The sequence below is a fragment of the Plectrocnemia conspersa genome, unplaced genomic scaffold (assembly GCF_051122295.1).
Source record: "Plectrocnemia conspersa isolate PC_06_02 unplaced genomic scaffold, ASM5112229v1 ptg000014l, whole genome shotgun sequence".
In the NCBI taxonomy this organism is placed as follows: Eukaryota; Metazoa; Arthropoda; class Insecta; order Trichoptera; family Polycentropodidae; genus Plectrocnemia; species Plectrocnemia conspersa.
The window spans coordinates 7,319,353-7,340,824 of record NW_028277178.1 but is presented as its reverse complement, the minus strand read 5'-3'; the positions used below and the strand labels follow the sequence as shown (position 1 = coordinate 7,340,824).

The 21,472-nt window shown below is 33.8% G+C and overlaps 2 protein-coding genes and 1 long non-coding RNA gene across 5 annotated transcripts; 2 read left to right on the top strand and 1 right to left on the bottom strand.

The window, feature by feature from the left end:
* Window positions 1-2,121: 2,121 nt before the first annotated feature.
* Window positions 2,122-9,839, top strand: LOC148226076 (uncharacterized). The gene is made up of 4 exons (XM_088203147.1): window positions 2,122-2,468; window positions 4,878-5,190; window positions 5,248-5,669; window positions 8,760-9,839. Exons 1-4 carry the CDS (start codon window positions 2,188-2,190, stop codon window positions 9,523-9,525), a joined length of 1,782 nt encoding a protein of 593 aa, XP_088059273.1. The 5' UTR covers window positions 2,122-2,187; the 3' UTR covers window positions 9,526-9,839.
* LOC148226075 (uncharacterized) lies at window positions 8,016-12,737 on the bottom strand. Its single transcript, XR_015812165.1, has 2 exons — window positions 12,609-12,737; window positions 8,016-12,476 (listed from the first exon to the last, which is right to left on the bottom strand). It is a non-coding gene; the product is annotated as an uncharacterized LOC148226075 (long non-coding RNA).
* Window positions 12,738-13,148: 411 nt separating this feature from the next.
* On the top strand, window positions 13,149-20,917 carry LOC148226074 (uncharacterized). Of its 3 annotated transcripts, none has more exons than XM_088203150.1 (5): window positions 13,149-13,259; window positions 18,547-18,660; window positions 18,727-18,836; window positions 18,896-19,018; window positions 19,078-20,917. In XM_088203150.1, exons 2-5 carry the CDS (start codon window positions 18,580-18,582, stop codon window positions 20,471-20,473), a joined length of 1,710 nt encoding a protein of 569 aa, XP_088059276.1. In that variant the 5' UTR covers window positions 13,149-13,259; window positions 18,547-18,579; the 3' UTR covers window positions 20,474-20,917. The 3 variants fall into 3 exon arrangements, with proteins under 3 accessions (XP_088059276.1, XP_088059275.1, XP_088059274.1); XM_088203149.1 differs by lacking the exon at window positions 13,149-13,259 and adding an exon at window positions 14,294-14,390 and having other exon boundaries at window positions 18,908-19,018; XM_088203148.1 differs by lacking the exon at window positions 13,149-13,259 and adding an exon at window positions 14,294-14,390.
* The last annotated feature ends 555 nt before the right edge of the window (window positions 20,918-21,472 follow it).

Here is a 21,472-nt window from a genome sequence, read left to right as displayed (position 1 = left end):
ATTAGCTTAACTGTAAGCTACAAGTGAAAGGAAACACAATTTTTTCGATGTTAGAAGAAGTCATTTCATTCGAAAACAAATTATCCCTTTTTGCTCAAGATTTTGAAAGGGAAACATTGTTTCACTTTCCGAGCCTGCTGACGCATTGAGCCTGCTGAAGAAAATAATTCCTCTATTGATAAACACCATTTCAAAACAACAATTTGAAATATGAGGGAAGCATTTCTCAGCAGGTTTCAGGAGTTTAAAAACAGCAAAGCGACCTTAGCATTCGTCAAAAATTCTCTTAATGCTACAATAACTGAGTTGAAATTTTCTCCTTTTGGCATTGACATTGGTAACTTTGAAATACAATTGCAGGATTTAAAAAACAAGGAAATATGGAGCTCTAAATTTCAACGTCTTTGTATTGATTTGGAAATATTGGAGAAGAACGAATGAGATCTTTGTTCACAACACAAGTGGTCAGCTTTGAAAGACCTGGAGAATGAAGACATTATCATTTTCAACGTCTGGAATAGTATTTCTGACTCTTACGATCAGCTGAAAAATCTTGAGTTTGCTGTTCTTTCCCTTTTTGGTTCTACATATTCATGCGAACAATCCTTTTCAAGCATGAACTTTATCAAGAGTAAACTGAGAAGTCTTATTGATGAGAACCTGGAATCATGCCTAAAATTAAAAACAACAACATATAAACCTGACTTACTGAAACTTTCCAAGGAGATGCAAGGACATTGTTCGCATTAAGTGTTTGTCAGTCATTGTCATGATTTAAATTTATGGATACCTAACTTTCATATTATTGTTTATCAACGAATAAATCTTTATTGAGTGTGAAATCAAGTTTTATTCAGTAATTTAATGAAGGTCTAAAATTATAATAAAGGTTTACTAAATTCAAAAACATATTTGGCTTTCAGAACTTTTTGAATCGTAGTAATGTATATATTTGGCTCTTCGGCCAATAAGTTTGCCGACCACTGGCCTAGTCCATGTTGTACCAATGTAATTGTTTGAACAACCTCCTAGTGAAGGATATCAGAACCTACTCGGTCCACCTCTGAATATTATTACCAGTCGGCATGCGTCTCAAGATTCCACTTTTTGGTCGTCGCCCTCTTTTTTCCGTCGCCAAAATTCAATTTCCGGATCATTATCGTCATGCTCGTTTTTCGTCACATTTGACTCAAGGACCACAGGAACAAGTTCACTTTCTCCATCACAACCATTTGCTTTTGATGAAACGATAAAGTATGCTTGTCCTTGACGCTGGCCTCAAGCTTTAGAGCATTGAAGCATTATAACTCTATCTTGTACAGTTCGCGCCACAACCGTTCTTGCAATTGCAGAAGATTCTATTCGATAGTTGAATAGAATCATTACCACCATCGAATAGAATATTTGAAGTGGTAATGACTAGAAGTAGATCCGATTGATATGCTGACGAGTTGCTTCACTCGAAGGTGAAAGAGATGATTATTGCACCGGTCTGTTGAGTCTTGTTTATTTGATGAATTGTGGGCGCCTCAAATTTTCAATACTATGTTCTGATTTTGGAGCATTATACATTGCTAAAAGAACGCGTATTTCATGTTCTAATAATATATTTGGAGGACAGTTTTCCAGTTGAAATAATTCAGCTGATTGGTACAAATCTGAGTGCTTCTCGAACATTTTTATAATTTGCAGTTTTCCTTTCTTAAGCACTGCAGATGTTATGTCAAAATAAGATGTGTATGTTCTTTAGAACGAGGATATTTGTTGAAGCATTTAGTGTCTCCAAATTTCCTTTGATAATTTTCTTTCAGAAAATTTCTTGCTGACGTGATTAGGTTCGTCTTATTAAAATAACCATCAAATCAAACAAATTTCTATCATTATCATCAATCACGTAAAAACAATTGACAGTCGCTTCAATTGCCTCTGTAAAAGGTCAATCGGTCGCATCATTAACCGTCAATCACGTGACGATTGATCGTCTCGGTGACTCTTAACGAGTATCGACACAATTCTGTCATGAAATTTGTCTATAAATAAATTTCAATTAGGGACAATTTTCCTAAAATTATTATTGTATTTATTTGTTTCAAACAACTTTTTTTTATTTTGACCACTGGTAACACTAACTTTGACATTTATTTCGAATCTTTCACAAGTCGCTATTGCATTCGGACAAGCTTAGAAATGGACAGATATACAAACTGCGCCACTACTGCTGGACCGAAAATCGACGAGGATTTGACCATCAACCGTGGATACTTAAGGAAGACGAATAATACCACAGGAAGATTCTACGAATGTAATAAAAAAGAGTATAAACGACAGGCGCCAGAAACCACGAAGAGCGACAAATTTATCTGGAAAAAAATAAAAGGCGATCTGTTCAACTCCCCTGATGACTGGGCTCTGGTATGCCTAATCGACGAAAACATCACCATGAATAAAGGCATCATTGAAGAATTCAGGTTGTAAATACTTCTCCATTTAACTTTTTTCATATTTTATTTATTCTATTGTATATTAAAACTCGTGTAAAAAATAATAATTTTTGAGCAATATTTATCTTTTCGGGTTCATACGCGGAGCTGTGTCATACAGTTAGACGCTGGCAGAGTTGTTTTATATATAGTAGCATTGCACAAATATAAGTTATGCTAATATACAGATAAAATGCAAGTGTCGAACGAAGAATAGTACAAGATGATCCAAAATGGATTGTAATAAATAAAAAAAAAATTTAATGATATAAAAAATTAATGAATTTTATAAAAAATTAAATTGATAAAAATGATAAAATTTGTTAGAAAAATAATGTACATGTATTTGCATTATCCGTAATAACATGCAGCTTTTCTGCTAGATTATGTTGAAACAGTTAGATATTCGGTGTATATCTCAGGAAAGCGATGTCCGTGTTGTCTGAGTCTTGATCCGTGGTTCTGGTGGAGGCAAATGTAGCGGTTAAATCTGGTTCGCGAAGCGCACAATTTAAATTGTTACGGGAGCGAATCTTACACCCTCACTACTATGCACAGCCATGCGCAGCACGGTCCAAGTTTGTCTGAGGCTTAGTGTTATTTCGGACGTCATTCGATGCTTTACCTCCGACATGCGCGGGTCAGTGACCTGATTGATGTAGATCGCGATAATGTTCGAGGGGGACCCAAAAATAACGATACTTGGGCTGTGGAAAAGAAGGACGTTAAGCGAACGAGTTCTGAGTGATGGGGTGTTGTAGAAGGAACCGGTATGAGTCAGTATGTGACGGTTCGTCGTTGTGAGAGCACCCATTCGTGCGTAGCATTTTTTTGTTTACCAAAACTACTTTTTTCCAGGTGGCGAAAAAGCGAGATGGCTGACACTCAAGACCAACGCGCGGCAGTAGGATTTTGTTTTCTGTTAGGAAAAATGGCCGCGGAAACTCTCGAAATGCTTCAAACAACTTACAAGAATAATGCTTTTAATATAGCTCGGGTCTACAATTGGTTTTCCCGGTTTAAAAGGAGCGAAATGGCGCCCTACCACAGGACTGACGACAAAAAATCAACACCACCATACGTAAAGATCGTTGCCTTCTCATGGAGGTGTTGAAATGGTTGAGAAAGAGCATCAGGAAGAATAGGGCGGTTCTTTGGCGCAGGGGATTGGTTCTTCCATCATGACAACGCACCGGGTCACACCGCGTTGTCTGTGAGGCTGTTTTTGAGTAAAATCGGAATGACACCGATTATTCACTCGCCCTACCCACCTAACCTGGCACCCTGTGACTTCTTTTTGTTCCCTAGACTCAAAAGGGACATAAAAGTAAAATGTTTTGGGATTGTGGAAGAGGTAAAACAAAAATTGCTGGAGGGGTTAAATCCAGATCTGTTTTGAATAATGGAAAAAAGTTTAGACAAGTGAATATTGGTCAATGGAAAGTACTTTGAATGTGATCTAAATTTGGTGTAAAAATATTAAAAAATAAAAAAGTTATAAAGAAATTCTCGTTATTTTTGGGTTTGCCCTTATTAAAATTTTAATATGATATTTTGCGATCGACCTGTTGGCCAGCTGTCTTATAAGGTGCAGTGCGTCTTGTGTTATATACATCCTGAAACAATGGAATTTGTAGTTACCTGCACAGAGAAACTATTTTTCACTGGTCTTGTCTTAAAAGCGGCACATTATTGAGTTATTTGTGCCGTTCACAATATATTCCATTTTAAAGTATTGCGCCAGAAAATAAAAACATATCTGGTCCATTATTCTTAACGTTTCTTTTGTGCACGTCGCTAAAATGCAGCTTTTTTTTATTTGCATCGAAACAAAAATCAATGACTTTTCATGACTTGTTAACGACTTTCGGTGGTCGTTAGATACTTATTGTTTTTGAAAGTTTAATTTTCAATGATTATTTGATTCCTTCTTTAGTACATGCATATTGATACATTTTAGAGTTTATTATTCAACGATGAAACATATTTATTAAATTTAGATTTATTTTACAAATACATTGTTGTCATTTTTTATTTATTTTTCACATTTTTCTGTTAAAGTTTGTACAAATACATAACAAAAGCCTCTTAGTCCTATATCAAGTTCCAGTTTCTGATAAACTTTATACTCTTTAATACTTCTGAAGTTTAAAATTCCTATTTCAGTGTGTAACGAATTTTTCATTTAAGTGTTTTTTTGTTAGGGCCTTGAAAATGTTTTTAGAATATTCCACTTTGTCAAAATAGACTACAAGTATTCTTGATTACTTTTTAATTTTGTGTTTTCTATGCTCGACTGCAAAGTTGCTATTTCCTTATTTTATTTAACATTCAGTAAATTCTACACTAAATTATTTTTTTCTCTTACTTATCAATTGTGTTGTTTACCAATTTTAGCAAAAGATTGAATAGTGAGGATGAACTGCGGGATCAGCACAAACAGATTGGACAAATGGCTGCCATCAAGACAAAAGATCGCTTAGCCTACTACCTGGTTGTTAAAAGAAGATGCAACCATAAACCTACAATGGAGACTCTAGAAAGATGTCTTAATGATATGGTCGAACACGTCCAGAAAAACAATGTTAGGAAAATAGCAATGCCCCAAATCGGCTGTGGCCAGAATGGCCTTGACTGGAATGAAGTTAAAAATCTTATTTGCGATACTTTTCAACATCTTGACTTACAAATTACCATCTATTTGCAACAGGTAAAGCAATATTTTATCTCATGACTGCAAAATGGTAACTTCTCTTGTGTTTTATAGGAGCCGGTTCGAAAACCTTGGAGAAATTACACCCCAGCATTCAGAGGTAATATAATTTCTAAAATGAAATTCTCCAACTTCATCTCTGAAAAGCCTCACGGTGCGTTTGAGAAGTCCAGTAAGCTCAACAATCATTGCACGACGAATATGGATCAGAACGAGGGAGGAGTCGAAAACTTGCCAATTTCTGGAGCAGATTCCACCCATGCCAACAATAATCCTCAAACGGACGAGTACAAAAAGAAGGAATCAGAAAATCAAATGCTCGAGCTCAAGAGTATTAATCATGATAGACAGAAGAATGATAATTTCGTCTTTGAAGAAATATATGGAAATTTATTTGACTCGCCTGATGATGCAGCTCTGGTGCACTGTGTTGCTGAAGATATGCAAATGAGTGCAGGCATCGCTATCGAGTTCAGGTATAAATCTACTTTTTAACATCTAATAACCATTAATTCTTCTAATATCTCGAACGAATTTATTCCACCAGAAAACACAAGTTAGATCAGCTCACAATATTCACATACATTACATGGTGTTTATCAATTTTTTATGGCTGTTGGCAAATGTTTTTTATTCGTCATAATTGTCCCTGTTAAATGTATTTATAACTTGAGCAATTCATCAGAAAGCGGAAGGCTCACGGGACCACGCTCAAATTTAACAGTTGCGAATCGTCCATTTGCTGTAATATTTTTTTGTGTTTTATTTCCTTTTGTTGCAAAAGTTATCATATTGCAGCGAATAAAGACCCGTCACTCGAGTGTTAACGCAACCTTTATGTGTGCGCCCAATTGCACCAGTGTATTTGTTTAAACACGGCGGTGGCAGTGATAAAACCGACTTGTACCAAATTTACTTCTTTCCACTTAAATGATTTGGTAGAAGATTTAAATTAATTAATATTTTGGGTGTGATATCTGTTTGTTTCTTCAATCATAAACTGCAGTAAATCATCATCAATAAATAAACTAACCACATTGATAACACTTTCTGAATTCGCAGGTTGAATTTTTATACCTGAATGTTCTAAAAATGGTTCCAAATGTTGTGGTTGATCACTTTCAGTATCTACTTTTCATACAAAAATAGATTCATCATCACCTGACTCCATAGACACATCACTATCTCAAAATCTAATATGTTCACATTCAGTCTATCAGTCTGATATGTAATCTACGAATATTTCTTTATCAGCTATTTAAAAAAAATTTAATTAAACAGGTATATAGAAATAATTTAAAACACAAAACTACAAATGTTCATATTCTAGAATATATCCGAAACAAAACTGAAGCTGTAAAATGAAATTTTAGTCGAAACTTATTCCGTATAGAATTTTAGATTCGTGCCACGTGTGAGAAATTCAAACTCATATAAAAACGGTAGCAAAGACATATATGTCAATGTTATTAATATAAACATAGTACTAGTATCCTGCCTTCCGCAATAAGCCAATGTGAAAAGTAGTACTACATATCCCGCATTTCTCGTTCAGCCTATATAAAATGTATTACGTGAACTGCTTGAAGTTTGTTAATAGCCTAGACCAGTGGTCGGCAAACTTATTGGCCGAAGAGCCAAATATGTACATTACAACGGTTCAAAAAAGTTCTGAGAGCCAAATCTGTTTTTTAATTTAGTAAACCTTTATTATAATTTTAGACCTTCATTAAATTACGGGTTCTTGGCGATACTTCAGCAGGCTCGGAAAGTGAAACAATGTTTCCCTTTCAAAATCTTGAGCAAAAAGGGATAATTTGTTTTCGAATAAAATTATTTCTTCTAACATCGAAAAAATTGTGTTTCCTTTCCCTTGTAGTTTACGGTTAAGCTGATTTAGATGAGACGTAACGTCTACCATGAAATGAAAGTTTTGGATCCACTGATTGTAAGTTCTGGATAGTGAACACCCTTCTCAAGGAGAAATGCTTCAATTTCTGGCAATAGGGACGCAAAACGTTCACTCTTGATAACCATCGAACCTTGTTATGAAGCAGAAGATCAGCGTACTCACTCTCCATTTCAACTAGAAATTCTTTGAATTGACGATGATTAAGAGCTTTAGCTACAATGGAGCTGATGATCGTGATCACTAATCCCATAACTTTACTAATTTCTTCCGGAAATGTCTGCGCACAAAACGCTTCTTGGTGAATAATGCAATGATAAACCAATATCTCGTGATTCATTTTTTCTTTCAAAATGGCAACAAACCCTTTTTTGACGCCGGTCATACTTTTGGGCCCCGTCTGTGGAAATCGACACAATTTTATCGAGAGGAATATGATATTTATCCATACACTCCACCACAGCATTTGCAATATCCTCTCCACGCGTCTGACCTTTGAGTGGCAATAATCCTCCCAAAAGTTCTTCTTTATGACCTAAATGAGAAATAAATCTTACAAAAAGCGAAACTTGCGCTGTATCATTTATGTCACAAGACTCGTCAACTGCTATTGATAAAGCCGAAACCAATTTCAAATCTTCGATTTGCTGGATGGTTATATTGGAACACATTTTAATTGTTCCATCTTTCATTGTTTTGGCTGACAGTGGTAACTCTTTAATTTTTTTTAAAATATCTGCTTTGTTCTTAAAATCTCGAAATAGCTCTTCGGATGCATTGATAAAACAACTTTTTATGTATTCGCCGTCTGTGTACGGTTTCCCTCTCTTAGCAATCTCTTGACTAACAACAAAACTTGCCATATTAACGTTGCTGGAGGACTGCATCCAGTTATTAAATACAGAAGTTGATGAATCACGACTCTTCTGAAGTTCCTCAACTGCTTTTTTCCTTGCATCACCGGCAGGATATTTAGTGCTAAATGATGCATGCTAACTTGGAAAGTGTCTCTCAAAATTTAACTTCTTGTTGTGCGCGAATTTCTCCTTACAAATAAGACATGTCAGATGGCCATTCGAGTTTCGAATAAATGCGAAACTTGTGCCAGAGCCGCACTCAAGAAGCCAAAGAGCCGCATGCGGCTCCGGAGCCGCACTTTGCCGACGCCTGGCCTAGACGAATGATAGAAAATGGCTCATATGGATGTACTATTTGGAAAATGGCTCTTATGGGTATTTCAAATATGACGATTTCACTCTTGCTTTTGTTTTTCAAATCACCTTTGTTCGATTGTCAGTTTCTACTGGGCAGTTATGTAGGATCTCTTACACTAGCAAAATAAGTACAGGATACAATAACAAACAAAAAATTGCAAAACTAATACCAAACAATTTTTTTGCAATAATTTTATACCAAAATTTTTCTTGAAAAATTTAGAGCTCAAGCTTTGTTATGAAAGTTTTATTAAATACATACATGCATTTTTGCAATCCTTAAGCTTAAGGCGTTGAAAAGAAAAATGTATTTACAATTGTTGCATTAAACTTGTTTGTATAGGAGCAGTTATCATAATTTTTTACCATCTATGTTTTTAAATGATATCCTAAATGTTCTAAATTACCATTTTAAAATCATATTATTTTTCCACTGATTTTAGGACAAGGTTTAATAATGTGGGCATTCTACTGGACCAGCGCAAAAAGACCGGTCAGGTAGCTGTGATTGAAAAAGATGGGCGCTTCATTTATTATTTAGTGACCAAAAAATTTAGTCAGAATAAGCCGACAATAGAGGCGCTTCAACAAAGCCTCTTTGAGATGAGTGAGCATGTCGAGAACTATAATGTCAAAAAAATCGCAATGCCCGTCATCGGCTGTGGACTTGATCAATTAATCTGGAATGAAGTCAGGGTTTTGATTACAAACATTTTCCAGCATCTTGATGTTCACATCACGGTCTATAAAAGTCTCATCAGATGGAATTTTCCTGTCTTCATCAAGAAACACGCTCTAAATAAGATGGATCGTGAAGGAACCCTGTTGGCATATTTTATAAGTGAAAATCCTAATAATTTAAGTGACAAAGTTCAGCATTTAGAGAATCATAAGGAATTAGAAATAGAACTAAAAAATAAAACTTTGTTATCTGGACAGGTGGTTTTAACGACAGTGTTATGTCAACAATTTGTAGCCCTAGTGTGCCTTCATGAAGATGGTAACGTAGGTTTCAATGACCTCGAAAATTGCATAAATGCGTTAAATAAAGAGACACTTGAAGGCATCTATTATATGGGAATAGAAACTCTAACTACAGACTCACTTGAGGTCAAAAAAATGTGTAATATCATCAAGTATTGTAATGCACAAAATATGGAAGTCTGGATTTGCTGTCCTGAAGTTACTAACTTTACAATGCTTTTATAACAAATCCTATAAAATAATATCTGTGGTAGTAATCGTAGTGACCATTAACATTTCTATATATATTATTATAATTTTTCCAAAATAACTTACTAATGACACTCAATACATATGGAACTCAATAACAAGGTAATCCATTAGGTATACAAAAAACTAAATGAACTATTTATTTCGGTTTTTTAAAATGGTAATATCTACCTTCATGTACAAATATATTTTATATCAATTTTATTTATGATATTTTCGTATGTAATATATATTTTTTTCTTTACTTTATTGTTGCAATTAAGTGCTTTTAATTAAAATTCTTACTATTATTTGTTATGTATCATTTTTTTTCAATTTACCCATTGCTTATCAGTATTTTATACTGACAAACTTATTTGACCAATAGTGATCAAAAAATTCTATCGATATATTTTTATTTTTGACATTACTAAAGTAGTGTATATGCTAGCCTTGTAGTGCGTTTATTTGTTTTTATAGATACAAAGTTTTTATATTGTATTATTATTCATTCACCTACACTATGTGCAATTATTTGTATATTTACGAGTATATTCTGGTAGTCTTCAAGTCGTATCTGAAAATCGAGGTGAACTATTGAATTTGGTCTGCTTCTGAGCTAGACCTATTCTAAGGGCTGATTTACACGCTGCCAGTTGCTGGCACGCCAGCTGGAAATTTACTTGAGGGTCATTGGCACGCGGCGACTGAAATTACAAATCACTAGCGCCTTACTGTTAAGGCTGATTTACACGATGCCAGTCGAGGTTGCCAGTCACTGGATGCCAGCAACTAGCACCGTGTAAAGTTTACACGGTGTCAAAGTTAAAGTTAACACAGTGTAAAGTTTACTGAGGAACTTCAGAACTTCGATCAGTGGAAAGCGGTTAAAATGCAGGAAAAAACGAAAACCTTGACTCGTGGCCAGCTGGTTAGAATGAAGGTGTTTAATCAAGAATTCGTCGCTCTTGTGTGTCTCGACAAAGATGCTGAAATTTGTTATAAAGACCTCGAGAATTGCATGAAGGAATTAAAGAAGGAGAAGTTGGATGGTATCTCGTATATGGGAATAGAGACTCTAATGAGTTGGATGTCAAGAAATTGGAAAGTGTCATCAGGTTCTCCAAAGAACAAAAAATAGATATCTGGATATGCTGTCCCAATCCTTTGCAATGAAATTTTTGTCTTATCATGAACGAATTGTATCAGAGCTATATAAAATAAATATATATCTTGGCAAGGCTTGATTGTTCGAATCAATGGTTTAACTATGTTCTCTTAACGACAGTACGTATACGCTGCAAAATTGCATAGTTTATGATACTCCATCGAGTATGTGTATTTTTGTTTACTGGTTCATTATGTTAATGTTAAGACTGCATTCAATATCAATGGATGATAAGGTGTTAATTTTACCGAATGTTTGAAATTGCACCACATTGCTTATACATTTTACCGGATTCTTTTTTCAGTATTCGCTCGAAAAGATGTTTTAGGTCTTTGCAGTCACTGAGTGTCCACAAGCCCTCGCCACTATATAAGACAATAAAAGCAGAATAAAAGTTTTTTTCGTCACACTAAGGCCCTCCGCACACGAAGCAACTGTTTTGCAACTCGAGTTGCAAACCAGTTGCGCATGCAACTATTTGGTGACCACGCCTGTGTACGGGAGTGTGTCCGCACACGAGCGACTAAAACCAAACCGATTTCAAATCAGTCAGCAACTGGTTGCATGCGATCTTTTTTCCTAGTCACAAAACAGTTGCGTTGCATGGTTGCACGTGTCTTCACAAAAAGTTCAAGAAATGAGTGAAGCGGCGAAGTCGTATATTGTCGTTTACGCTTCAAAATAACGTTTTCGGCAGTGCCTCAATTTCACCAATATATAATATAGAAACTATTATAAGATACATATATATAATAGTTGAAAATGTAATGTTTACTTCTTTTTTGGAGTTTTGTTATTTTGTATTTGGATCAAAATAATAAAAATTTTACCTCACAGTTAATAATATTCTTTCTTTTGCGAAAAACAGATTTGTGACTACAAACTTATAGAGAACTTTGCTCCGAATAATTCAGAATCAGTTGCGCTCGTGTGCGGTGTGAGGTTTTAATTTGGTTGCAAACTGGTTGTGTGTGTGACGAGTATGCAACGAGTTTGCAACTCGAGTTTCAAAACAGTTGCTCCGTGTGCGGAGGGCTTTAGTTGCGCATGCAACTATTTTATGACCACGCCTGTGTACGAGTGTGTCCACACACGAGCGACTAAAACCAAACCGATTTCAAATCAGTCAGCAACTGGTTGCATGCGATCTTTTTTCCTAGTCACAAAACAGTTGCGTTGCATGGTTGCACGTGTCTTCACAAAAAGTTCAAGAAATGAGTGAGGCGGCCAAGTCGTAAATTGTCGATTATCGAATGCTATAAACTTTTTGTCTGTTTGATTCAGTTGTACTGCTGCTACAAACAGATTTGACTTGATATTTCTCTGTATACAGGGATGACACCTATATTCCCTGCTCTAATGCTCTAATAGCCAATTAAGTCTTCTTCATCTGAACTACTACTTGACATTTTGCGAAAAGCAGCTTTGTGACTACAAACTTATAGAGAACTTTGCTCAAAATAATCCAGAATCAGTTGCGCTCGTGTGCGGTGTGAGGTTTTAATTTGATTGCAAACTGGTTGTGTGTGTGTCTAGTATGCAACTAATTTGCAACTCGAGTTTCAAAACAGTTGCTCTGTGTGCGGAGGGCCTAAGCCATAATGTTTTGTCAAACCAGGTAACACAAAATGTTCTTGTTTTTTACTAGATTGTTAAATAATAGACAAATCTCTGGGTTGTGTCAAGTCTTGCTTTCCAATATTTTTATTTCAAGCTTAATAATGGGAAGCGCTTTTCCGATAAACTAGATGTGCATAGTTCATATGTATTGTTTTTGGACCTAGTAAAAAAACGTATCTTTCAAATAAATTATAAAAACGCCAACAATAATTCAAGATACTAAATACAATAAACCAGTTTAACAACAAGGTAAAATGAATAAGATAATAAAAAAAACTGCATTTGTACGTACTGGACGCAAATTTCCAATTCGACTGACCGAAAGCCGAGTGTAGTTGTGTGCGTGCGTACGCGGCTTAGCGACGGTGCTGCCCTCAAGTGTCAATCGAGTGCAACTTGAAACGTCCTGGACCAGAATAAACTAGCCAAAAATAATGGAACTGTATATAAACACCCGCATCAGCGTAATTTATCATTTTACATGTTACATTTTGCAATTATTTGTGTTATTTTAAGAATTAGTTGTTGAAAGTGACGCGTGCAAAACACTTCATTCTACACGTGCAACTGGGGCTGCGCATTCCGTACTTCTCACTTATATTTAATATCAAATTAAATATAAATGATGAAAATAATATTTCTTTAGTAAATATTTTTGTCACATATTAAAGTTTTTTAGATTTTCTTTAGAAGCAAAATTAGAGCCGCCAGAGGTTGCCAGTGGGAAGAATCCGTCGCGTCAGTGCTTTTGGCCATAACGAAATCTAAATGAAAATATATTGTTACAATGTATTTAATTAAATAGTAGTAGTCGTCGCGTCGTTCGTCAGAGTGGCTACTGCTCAGACTCCGGTCACACGTTCGTCTGGAATCTCCCACCCGCTAACCACGATCGCAATGCACGCCCGACAAGTGCTGCACTCTCTGCATTGCGGATTAGGAGGTTTAACAATATACATATAAATTGGCCCCTACACTTCTTACTCACTTAGAATTAGGAAACTCGTTTAGAGGTAATTGCATTCCGTTATCAAATATTAGCATATTATCTCCATCCAACTATATTATTATAACATCAGATGGGCATAGAATTACTGAAGTAAATTATACTGATGAAAATTTTGACGATTTAAATTTATTACTAAGATTTTTTAACTGCGAGATCTCGCGAAATTGTGCCATACATAGCCGGCTATGTAGTAAAAAGTTTATCTATTAAAAATGGTTTGTGAAATTTGCGTAGATTCTCTTTTAGGTTCCAATAATAATATTTAAAAAAAAATATAATTATATTGTAGGTAAAATTTTAAAATCAGTTGTAGGTGTAGGAGATACTTTTAAATCTAAATTTAAATAGAAATTCAATAAGCTCCTACAAGTAATCATTATTTGCATTTTATTAGAGCTGTTGCTGATAAATACGTAAATATTAGAATTCATTATTTAACTAAAATTAACAATAGAGAAGAAAGCAAGCGATATTTAATAAGCTAAGTAAGCTAATTCCCTTTAAAGAACATTAGTTATTCAAATTTGATTTGGCTTTCATATTTACCTGTCATATTCAATACACCACGCAGACACCACATAAAAAGCGTGCCATTTATTTTCCCTCCACGATAGTGCCGAAATGAATAACAAAATGTCTGTAAGGATTTAATAATAATTGGTGATAAAAGTAAATTAATAAAAAAAATATAAATTATTAAATTACAAATGCGACAGCTCTATTCGTTTGTCTATGCGTCATCGCCTCTATATATTTCTTTACTCTATGGATGAATCTGATGTATTTGATATGAACTTTACTATAAATAATGAAAGTTTGTTATTACTGCTTTTATAATAGATAATAATTTTAAATGTATATATATAAAAAGTACTTTGTAATTGCAATAATCTTCATTTGATTCTGATCAAAGCATTATAGCATGGTCGCGTGAAAGTTAAAATAATGTCTAAATAAATAACGAGTAACTCGAAGTAACGAGCTGTCAGTTGAGATTGGCGCCAGAATGACGTTCTTTACGATTAGTCTGTGCAAATATTAACAATGGAGCAGATAGTTCGAAATGTATGTTTTAAATACAGTTGTAACATTATGAATATACTAATATTTTATCATTAAGATAGTTTTAATATTGAAGTGTAATGTATATTACTAGCTGTACACAACTTTACATACACAATTCTAGCTGATATTCTAGATTGTGTTATTTGTACACTCTTGTAATACTGTAGGTTCAGTGAAACCGTTCTATCATGCGAATATAGTAACATTGTAAACAAATATTGCTTTATAGTTGTAAGTCATGTTCCTCATATCTTGGTTTGGCTTTCATATCTAAATTAAGGTGACCAGATTTTGGAAATATTTGTTCGATGAGGATATAAGACAAATTGCTGCTGGAGCTAAAAAACAAAATAGTCAATTTGGAAATTTAAAATTTTTGTTCGAGGACAGATTGTTGCGGGAGCTATCTAAATGATCTTCAATTTCTCTCATAGTATTTTTAATCTATTTCTTCGACTACTGTGATATACATATTGATAATCTTCGTTAACAGTTGCGAAACGTCCATTTGCTGTTCAAACCCATACCTAACGTAATGAAAGTTCTATTCTCCATAGTTGGTCTGCATTTTGATATTATTCTATGTTTTAATAATATAATAGCTATCCTTACCGATATTACTATGGACTTCTGATATGGGAGTATTGGTTAAAGCAGGGTTTCCCAAACTTTTTCAGCAACGGAACACTTGGCAAATCCGAAAATTTTGAACGAACACTTGGCTTATTTTTGTAGGTTGGGTAATTCATAATAGTATAAATAAAAATAAAATATGTTATTAAATTTATTTAATAAACATAAAAATACAAATAAATAAAACTCTTAATGATGATTTTGGGTTCTTAAATTACAATTTTTTTATATCAGGCACAATATTGGTCAGTTGTATTCTCATATCTGCTGTGGCGTCGAGTATATTTCTGTATTTTGTTTTTGTTGCAATATATTTAAAAAATCCCACTTCGCATAAATACGTCGTGGAAAATAGAAGTAAACAAACAAGAGCTTGTTTTGACACATTGGGGAACTCTTCAGTCAGACTCGCCCAGAATCATTTAATGGCTGATCTTTATATTTTTATTTCAAATCAGAGTCATTGATTAAATTAATTAAATTATCATAATCCCTTGCACTTAAGCCCACTGGTTTAACTGTCACGGAAAATGAATTCCGAAAATATTCCGAAAGAGTTATTTTGAAGTTATATAGGTGTTCTAAAAATACTTGTGAAACTTTTTTATCAACTTGAAAATTCAATTCATTTAAACATTCATCCAAGACAGGAAAACAATCAAAATTATTACATTCGACCGAAAAATCCAAATTCACAAAATATTGCTGACGGTTTTGCGCAATATTTTCGTTCTGTTTTCGAGGAATATTTTTCGACTTCTGCTCAGTCGCTTCCTACTTCATGTTCTTGGTCTTCAGTACTGACCATCAATGAAACTGAGGACTCAGATCTTAAATACGGATTTAATAAATTAAAGACAGGGCGTTCTTCTGGACCTGATTTAATTCCCGATTTTATTTTGAAGGGTTGCGAAGTCAGTCTCGCTGCTCCTCTAAAATGTATTTATGATCTGATTCTCAAAACATCATCATTTCCTGATCTATGGAAATGCACAAAAGTCACCCCTATTCATAAAAAGGGTGACAAATTATATATAAAGAATTATAGACCAGTAGCAGTGTTGTCAGCTCCTGCTAAATTATTTGAAATAATTATTCATAAATATCTCTACAATCACTTTCAGCAAGTTTTATTAGACCAACAGCACGGGTTTCGTCCTGCCCGTTCCACTGTTACTAATCTTCTGTCATTCACCAAAACGGTGACAACTTCTCTCGATGCCGGAATTCAAGTAGACGTCGTGTATACAGATTTTGAGAAAGCCTTTGACAAAGTTTGTCATACGTTATTATTAAAAAAATTGTCGAACCTCGGTTACTCAGATAATTTAACTCGGTTATTTTCGAGTTATTTAAGCAATCGTAGACAGTTTGTAACCTATGGTGGCCGATTATCAAAAGAATATTTAACCCTTCGGGGGTTCCTCAAGTATCCAATCTGGGACCTCTGCTTTTTGTGTTATTTATTAATGACATAAATACAGCAATTAAAAATTCAAGTTTTCTTCTGTACGCAGATGAATTAAAATTATATAAATGCATTCGATCTGTTGCGGACTCCTTCTCTCTACAAAGTGATTTAGACTCTTTGTGGAGATGGGCTTCCGTTAACCGTCTGCCCTTTAGTGTCGGAAAGTGCCATACTGTGTCATTTTCTCGATCCCGTTCGCCATCAGCTTATTTCTACCATCTCGGTGGTAACATTTTGACTAGAGAAACTTCCATTAAAGATCTCGGAATCACTTTCGAGAGCAAATGGAGGTTCTCTCTACACATACACGACGTCTGTGATAAATCTTCCAAGATGCTCGGCTTTGTTATGAGGAATGCCTTTCACTTTGACGATCCGTCAGTTATTCGCATCCTCTATGACACCTTAGTTCGTAGCATTCTTGAATCGGGATCTATAATTTGGAATCCCCGAATAGCCAAATATTCCCTTTTAGTAGAAAAAATTCAAAAAAGGTATTTAAGATACCTTTACAAAAGGACATTTGGTTATTATCCGTTCTTATATCCCAGCGCCTTTCTTTTAGGAGCGTTGGGATATGATTCGCTGAATTCTCGCAGAAAGCTGTATGTCGCTAAGCATTTTTTCAAACTACTAAAAGGTGCTGTCGACAATCCAGCTATTCTCGAGGAATTCCAGTTTATAATTTGCTTTCGACCATCGTGGCGCATTGGGGTAACCTGTTAGGCCACGATGGTCTTAATTTAATCGAAAAAATAAATATTAAAAATTGTAATACTTTTTCCTTGTAATGATAAGTTAACATCATTGCACTTTGTAAAAATATCCGCCAGATATGCAAGATGTACCAACCAGGAAGAATTTGTTAAAAAGTGCTTTATGTTCACTGCCCATTTCATCGCACAAAATTTTAAATAATCTGGATTGAAGTGGTCTAGATTTTACATAGTTTATCATTTTCACGGCTTCTTCATAACATTTTTTAAATTTGTGGAATTTTTTTTAGTCAATAGTGCATGCCTATGCAAAATACAGTGACTGCTAGTAGCTCTTGTAGCTACTTTCAGGATACGTGATACAACACCTTTAATTTTCGAGCACCATCTATACAAATATCAATACACTTTTCCCAGCCTATCTCTTGTTTTGTAATGTAATCATTAATACAGTTGAATATATCTTCTCCTGTAGTTTTTCCATGTAGATATGCACACGTGAGTAAATCTTCTTCAATACTTTTATCATATGTGTAACGAACAAATACCAATAGCACAGCTAGTCCTGCGACATCTGTAGATTCATCCATTTGCAATGCATATTCACTGCAAAGTCCATGTCGACGAATTAACTCTAGTAGAAATATCTTTAATGCGTCGTGAAACATTTCATTTACAGTTTTAGCCATTGTAATCATTTGAAATTTGGACTTTTCTAGTGAGTCACGTTGTCTCTTAAAAATTGCATGTCTTTTCCTTTGTAATCAGAGTGTGTCGTTTCAAAGTGCCTGCGAATTTTAGCTGGAGCCAAAGAACTGTTTGCGAGTATTTTTTGACACAAAACACACATTGCATCAGGAGCATCTGAATTGCCAATATACGGAAATCCAAAATTTAAATAACTTTCATTGTACTTCCGTATTGGTCTGTTCATAGATGACACTTGTTCTTTAATATTCGATTTTGAAGAAATCACAGTTTTTGGATTATTTTCTTCTTCGATGTAGACGTAGCAGTAAAAGTATTTGGCCTTTCTTTCGTCAAATTTCCTGTTTTCAACCAAATTGTTCTGTGCGAATGTATCATAAATAGATCATAGAGTCTCTCCGATGACATAGATTGCGTAAAAGTAGCTGGTCTATAACCGAGGATAACTTATTGTCTCAAGTAGCCAGGTTGGACGTGAGTTAAACTCCAAGTCTGATGGAACGACTCTAAATATCGAATCGGAATTGGAATTAAGCTTATAATATTCAAAAGTCCTTTATATTCTATAATTTAGACTACTACTAAAATAGCTTAATGTTTCATATAAGCATATGCATCTTTTTTTAAGATTCATGAAAACCTAACGAAAAAGCGGCAGCAGATGATACATTTTAAAGAATGTTTAACCAAGACTAACGAATATTTATTTAAAACCAAAGAATACCTGACCAAGGTAGATTTAGTGAGTATTTCTTTTCTAGTAAGGTAAACAAAAATTACTTGTAAATCTAAAACAAACACATTTCAGATGTTCACAGAAGTTCAAAGGCGAGATGAATTAATTAATGAAAATCTGGATAAATTATTTTCTGCAATGAACACTTCTAAAGGTGAAACGAACAAAGACCGACTATTTGTGTAAGTATTTTTATTTTTATAGATCCTGTAAATATTTGATCTGCTTATAATTTGAATAGGAATGATTACAGTAAATCAATATCCGTTTTTGACGATGTGGTGTATGATAAAATGCATGCTGAATTTGAAAAACAATACACTGAATCACAGGAGGAAGAAAAAATGAAAAGAAAACGATCGAGGTAAGAAAATAAACGTTTGGTTGATTTATAGTTTAACTACATATTTATTTTACTTTTAGGGATTCCAGCGAATATCATAAGAATAATTACAAACAAAAATTAGAAGATGTGCAAAGGCCGCATCCGAGAGAAGGATTTTATAAAACTGATAATAGAAATCGTCATATGTTAAATGAAAGGCATTTTGACGATAAAAGAAATATTAAACCATTTACACAGTTTAAAAATAACAGGCCTTCGTCTTCAACTCCTGAACAAGATCGTGTCAAAAATGTCAAGAATAATACATACGATCAAAAGTGTCGTAGAGATAAATCAGATTTCAGATTGAAAAGATTAAAGTCTCACGATTCAGAAGAAGATTATAAGAAATCTAATCTAGATTTTCGCATGAAAAATGAGATTCACGAAAATAAAAGCTATAAAGAAAGATCAGATTTCAACGACGAAAGATTGAAATCTCACGATTTAAAAGAACCAATTAAAAAACCTGCTAAATCATTGTCACGTGAACCAGATTTTCGTGTTGGAAATGCGATTAATGAGTATTGTGATAAAAAAACTTATGAATGTGATAAAAATTTGATAGAAAACTTAGGACAAGATCTGAAGCGACGTAATTTTCATGAATTTAAGAAAGAAGAGAAAAGGGAAACACCAGAATTGGACATTAAACAGGAAAAATCAAATGAGACTGTAAGAAAAATTATTAAACGTAATAAGTCTCTATCTTTATCCGAAAATGATAATATGGAATCAATTTTGAAAGTTGAAAAGAATATTGAAGAATCAAAGGATGAATCTAAAAATCTCAACGAAAAAGATGTTATTTTTGATGACGTTACTTTGATTCGAGAAGATAAATTGGAGACTGAAATAAAGACTGATAATAATACTTCTTCGATTAGAAACCTTGAAGATGTAAAAAATGAAGTAAAACTCAAATCGCAACCTAGAAATGAAATAGAAGAAGGAGAAATAAGCGAGCTTAGCAATACTTCTACCAGCAGCGGTTCCTCCTCGGATTCTGACACACAAAGTGATAAAAATATTTATAAAGCAGAATCAATCAGTGAGATCAAAACTGAAATAGTCGACTTGGCCACTGAAGTTGTAATTGAAGAACCAAACTACAAAGATGAACCTGTATCACTACAGATTATCGAAGATTTTGAAAATGTCGTCGAAGTGGAAGTAGTGTCACAAACAATCGATTCAGAAGATAATCTTCCTCAACCGACAGTTAGCAGTGAAGAAACGTTGAGCATTAATGATAAAACCAAAGTTGAAGATAAACTTTCGCCTTCTAATGCTAATTTAGAAATAGATTCAAATAGCGACATCAATACGAGTGTGTGCTCAAATACTTCTTTGAAGCAAAATAGTACGTTAAACCCTAACGTAATAAATATAACCCTGACTCGACGACGACGCAAAATCATCAAATTAGAATGACATGTATAAATATAAAATATTTATATTTCTTAGGTAAATTAGGTATTTAAATGCCAAAAAATATTTTTGCTACCTTTTTGGCGCCATTAATGTATTTCACCTAATTTATTGCCTTATTTTAATCTCATAAGACTAATGCTGCTGAAAATGCGTAATACAATAACGGCTGCCATTTATTTCTAATAATGATAGTCTATACTCACTATAAAAATATTTCAATACCAATCCTTCTGATATTGAATGTTACTAACGTGCTTTAAATTATCAATAACGTTACAAATGACGCACAAGTGAGTCAGCGGCTCCTAACGATAGTTTTTACAAATTAGTGCAGTAATAAGCGGTCTGTTCTACATATGTTAATATTGTTCTGGATCGAATAATCTGATTATTGTTTAATTATTTGCTGTATAAAGAATACTAAAATAAATGATTTTTTATAAATATTTTTTTTTTTCTCCAGCATAAGTTTGGAAATTTATTTTATATGAAAATTAAAAAAAATACCACATCATGCCTGAATAATGTTTTGATGTATTTTATTATTATACTACAAATTTTTTGCCACAATAATAAGAAAGCTTAATTTATTTGTAATATTAAAAGCCGATGGTCGATTTAGTTTAATGAAATGTGATATCATAAATGTAAATTATCTGTAAAATCAAATTAAAGAGAAAATTGATTTGGACTAAATATTTCGCGAAGCAATTTATTTTTAAATTTTTAATTGTACCTATGTGTATACTGTTTGAAACTAAAAGAAAATCCCAATACGATGTACAAATTAATAAAATATAATTAAAAAAATGCAAACACATTTTAATTTTAACCAATGAAATGCTTTTTAATGTTATTGAAGACTTATTTATAAAAAACAAGAAAAATCAATTTTTCGGCATAGCAAGAAAAGATTTTTTGTGAGGTTTTGGAGATTTGTCTGTTCTGGTCAAAAAGGCTTTGGAAAATCAAATCGCATAGCACCACAAGACCAGACTT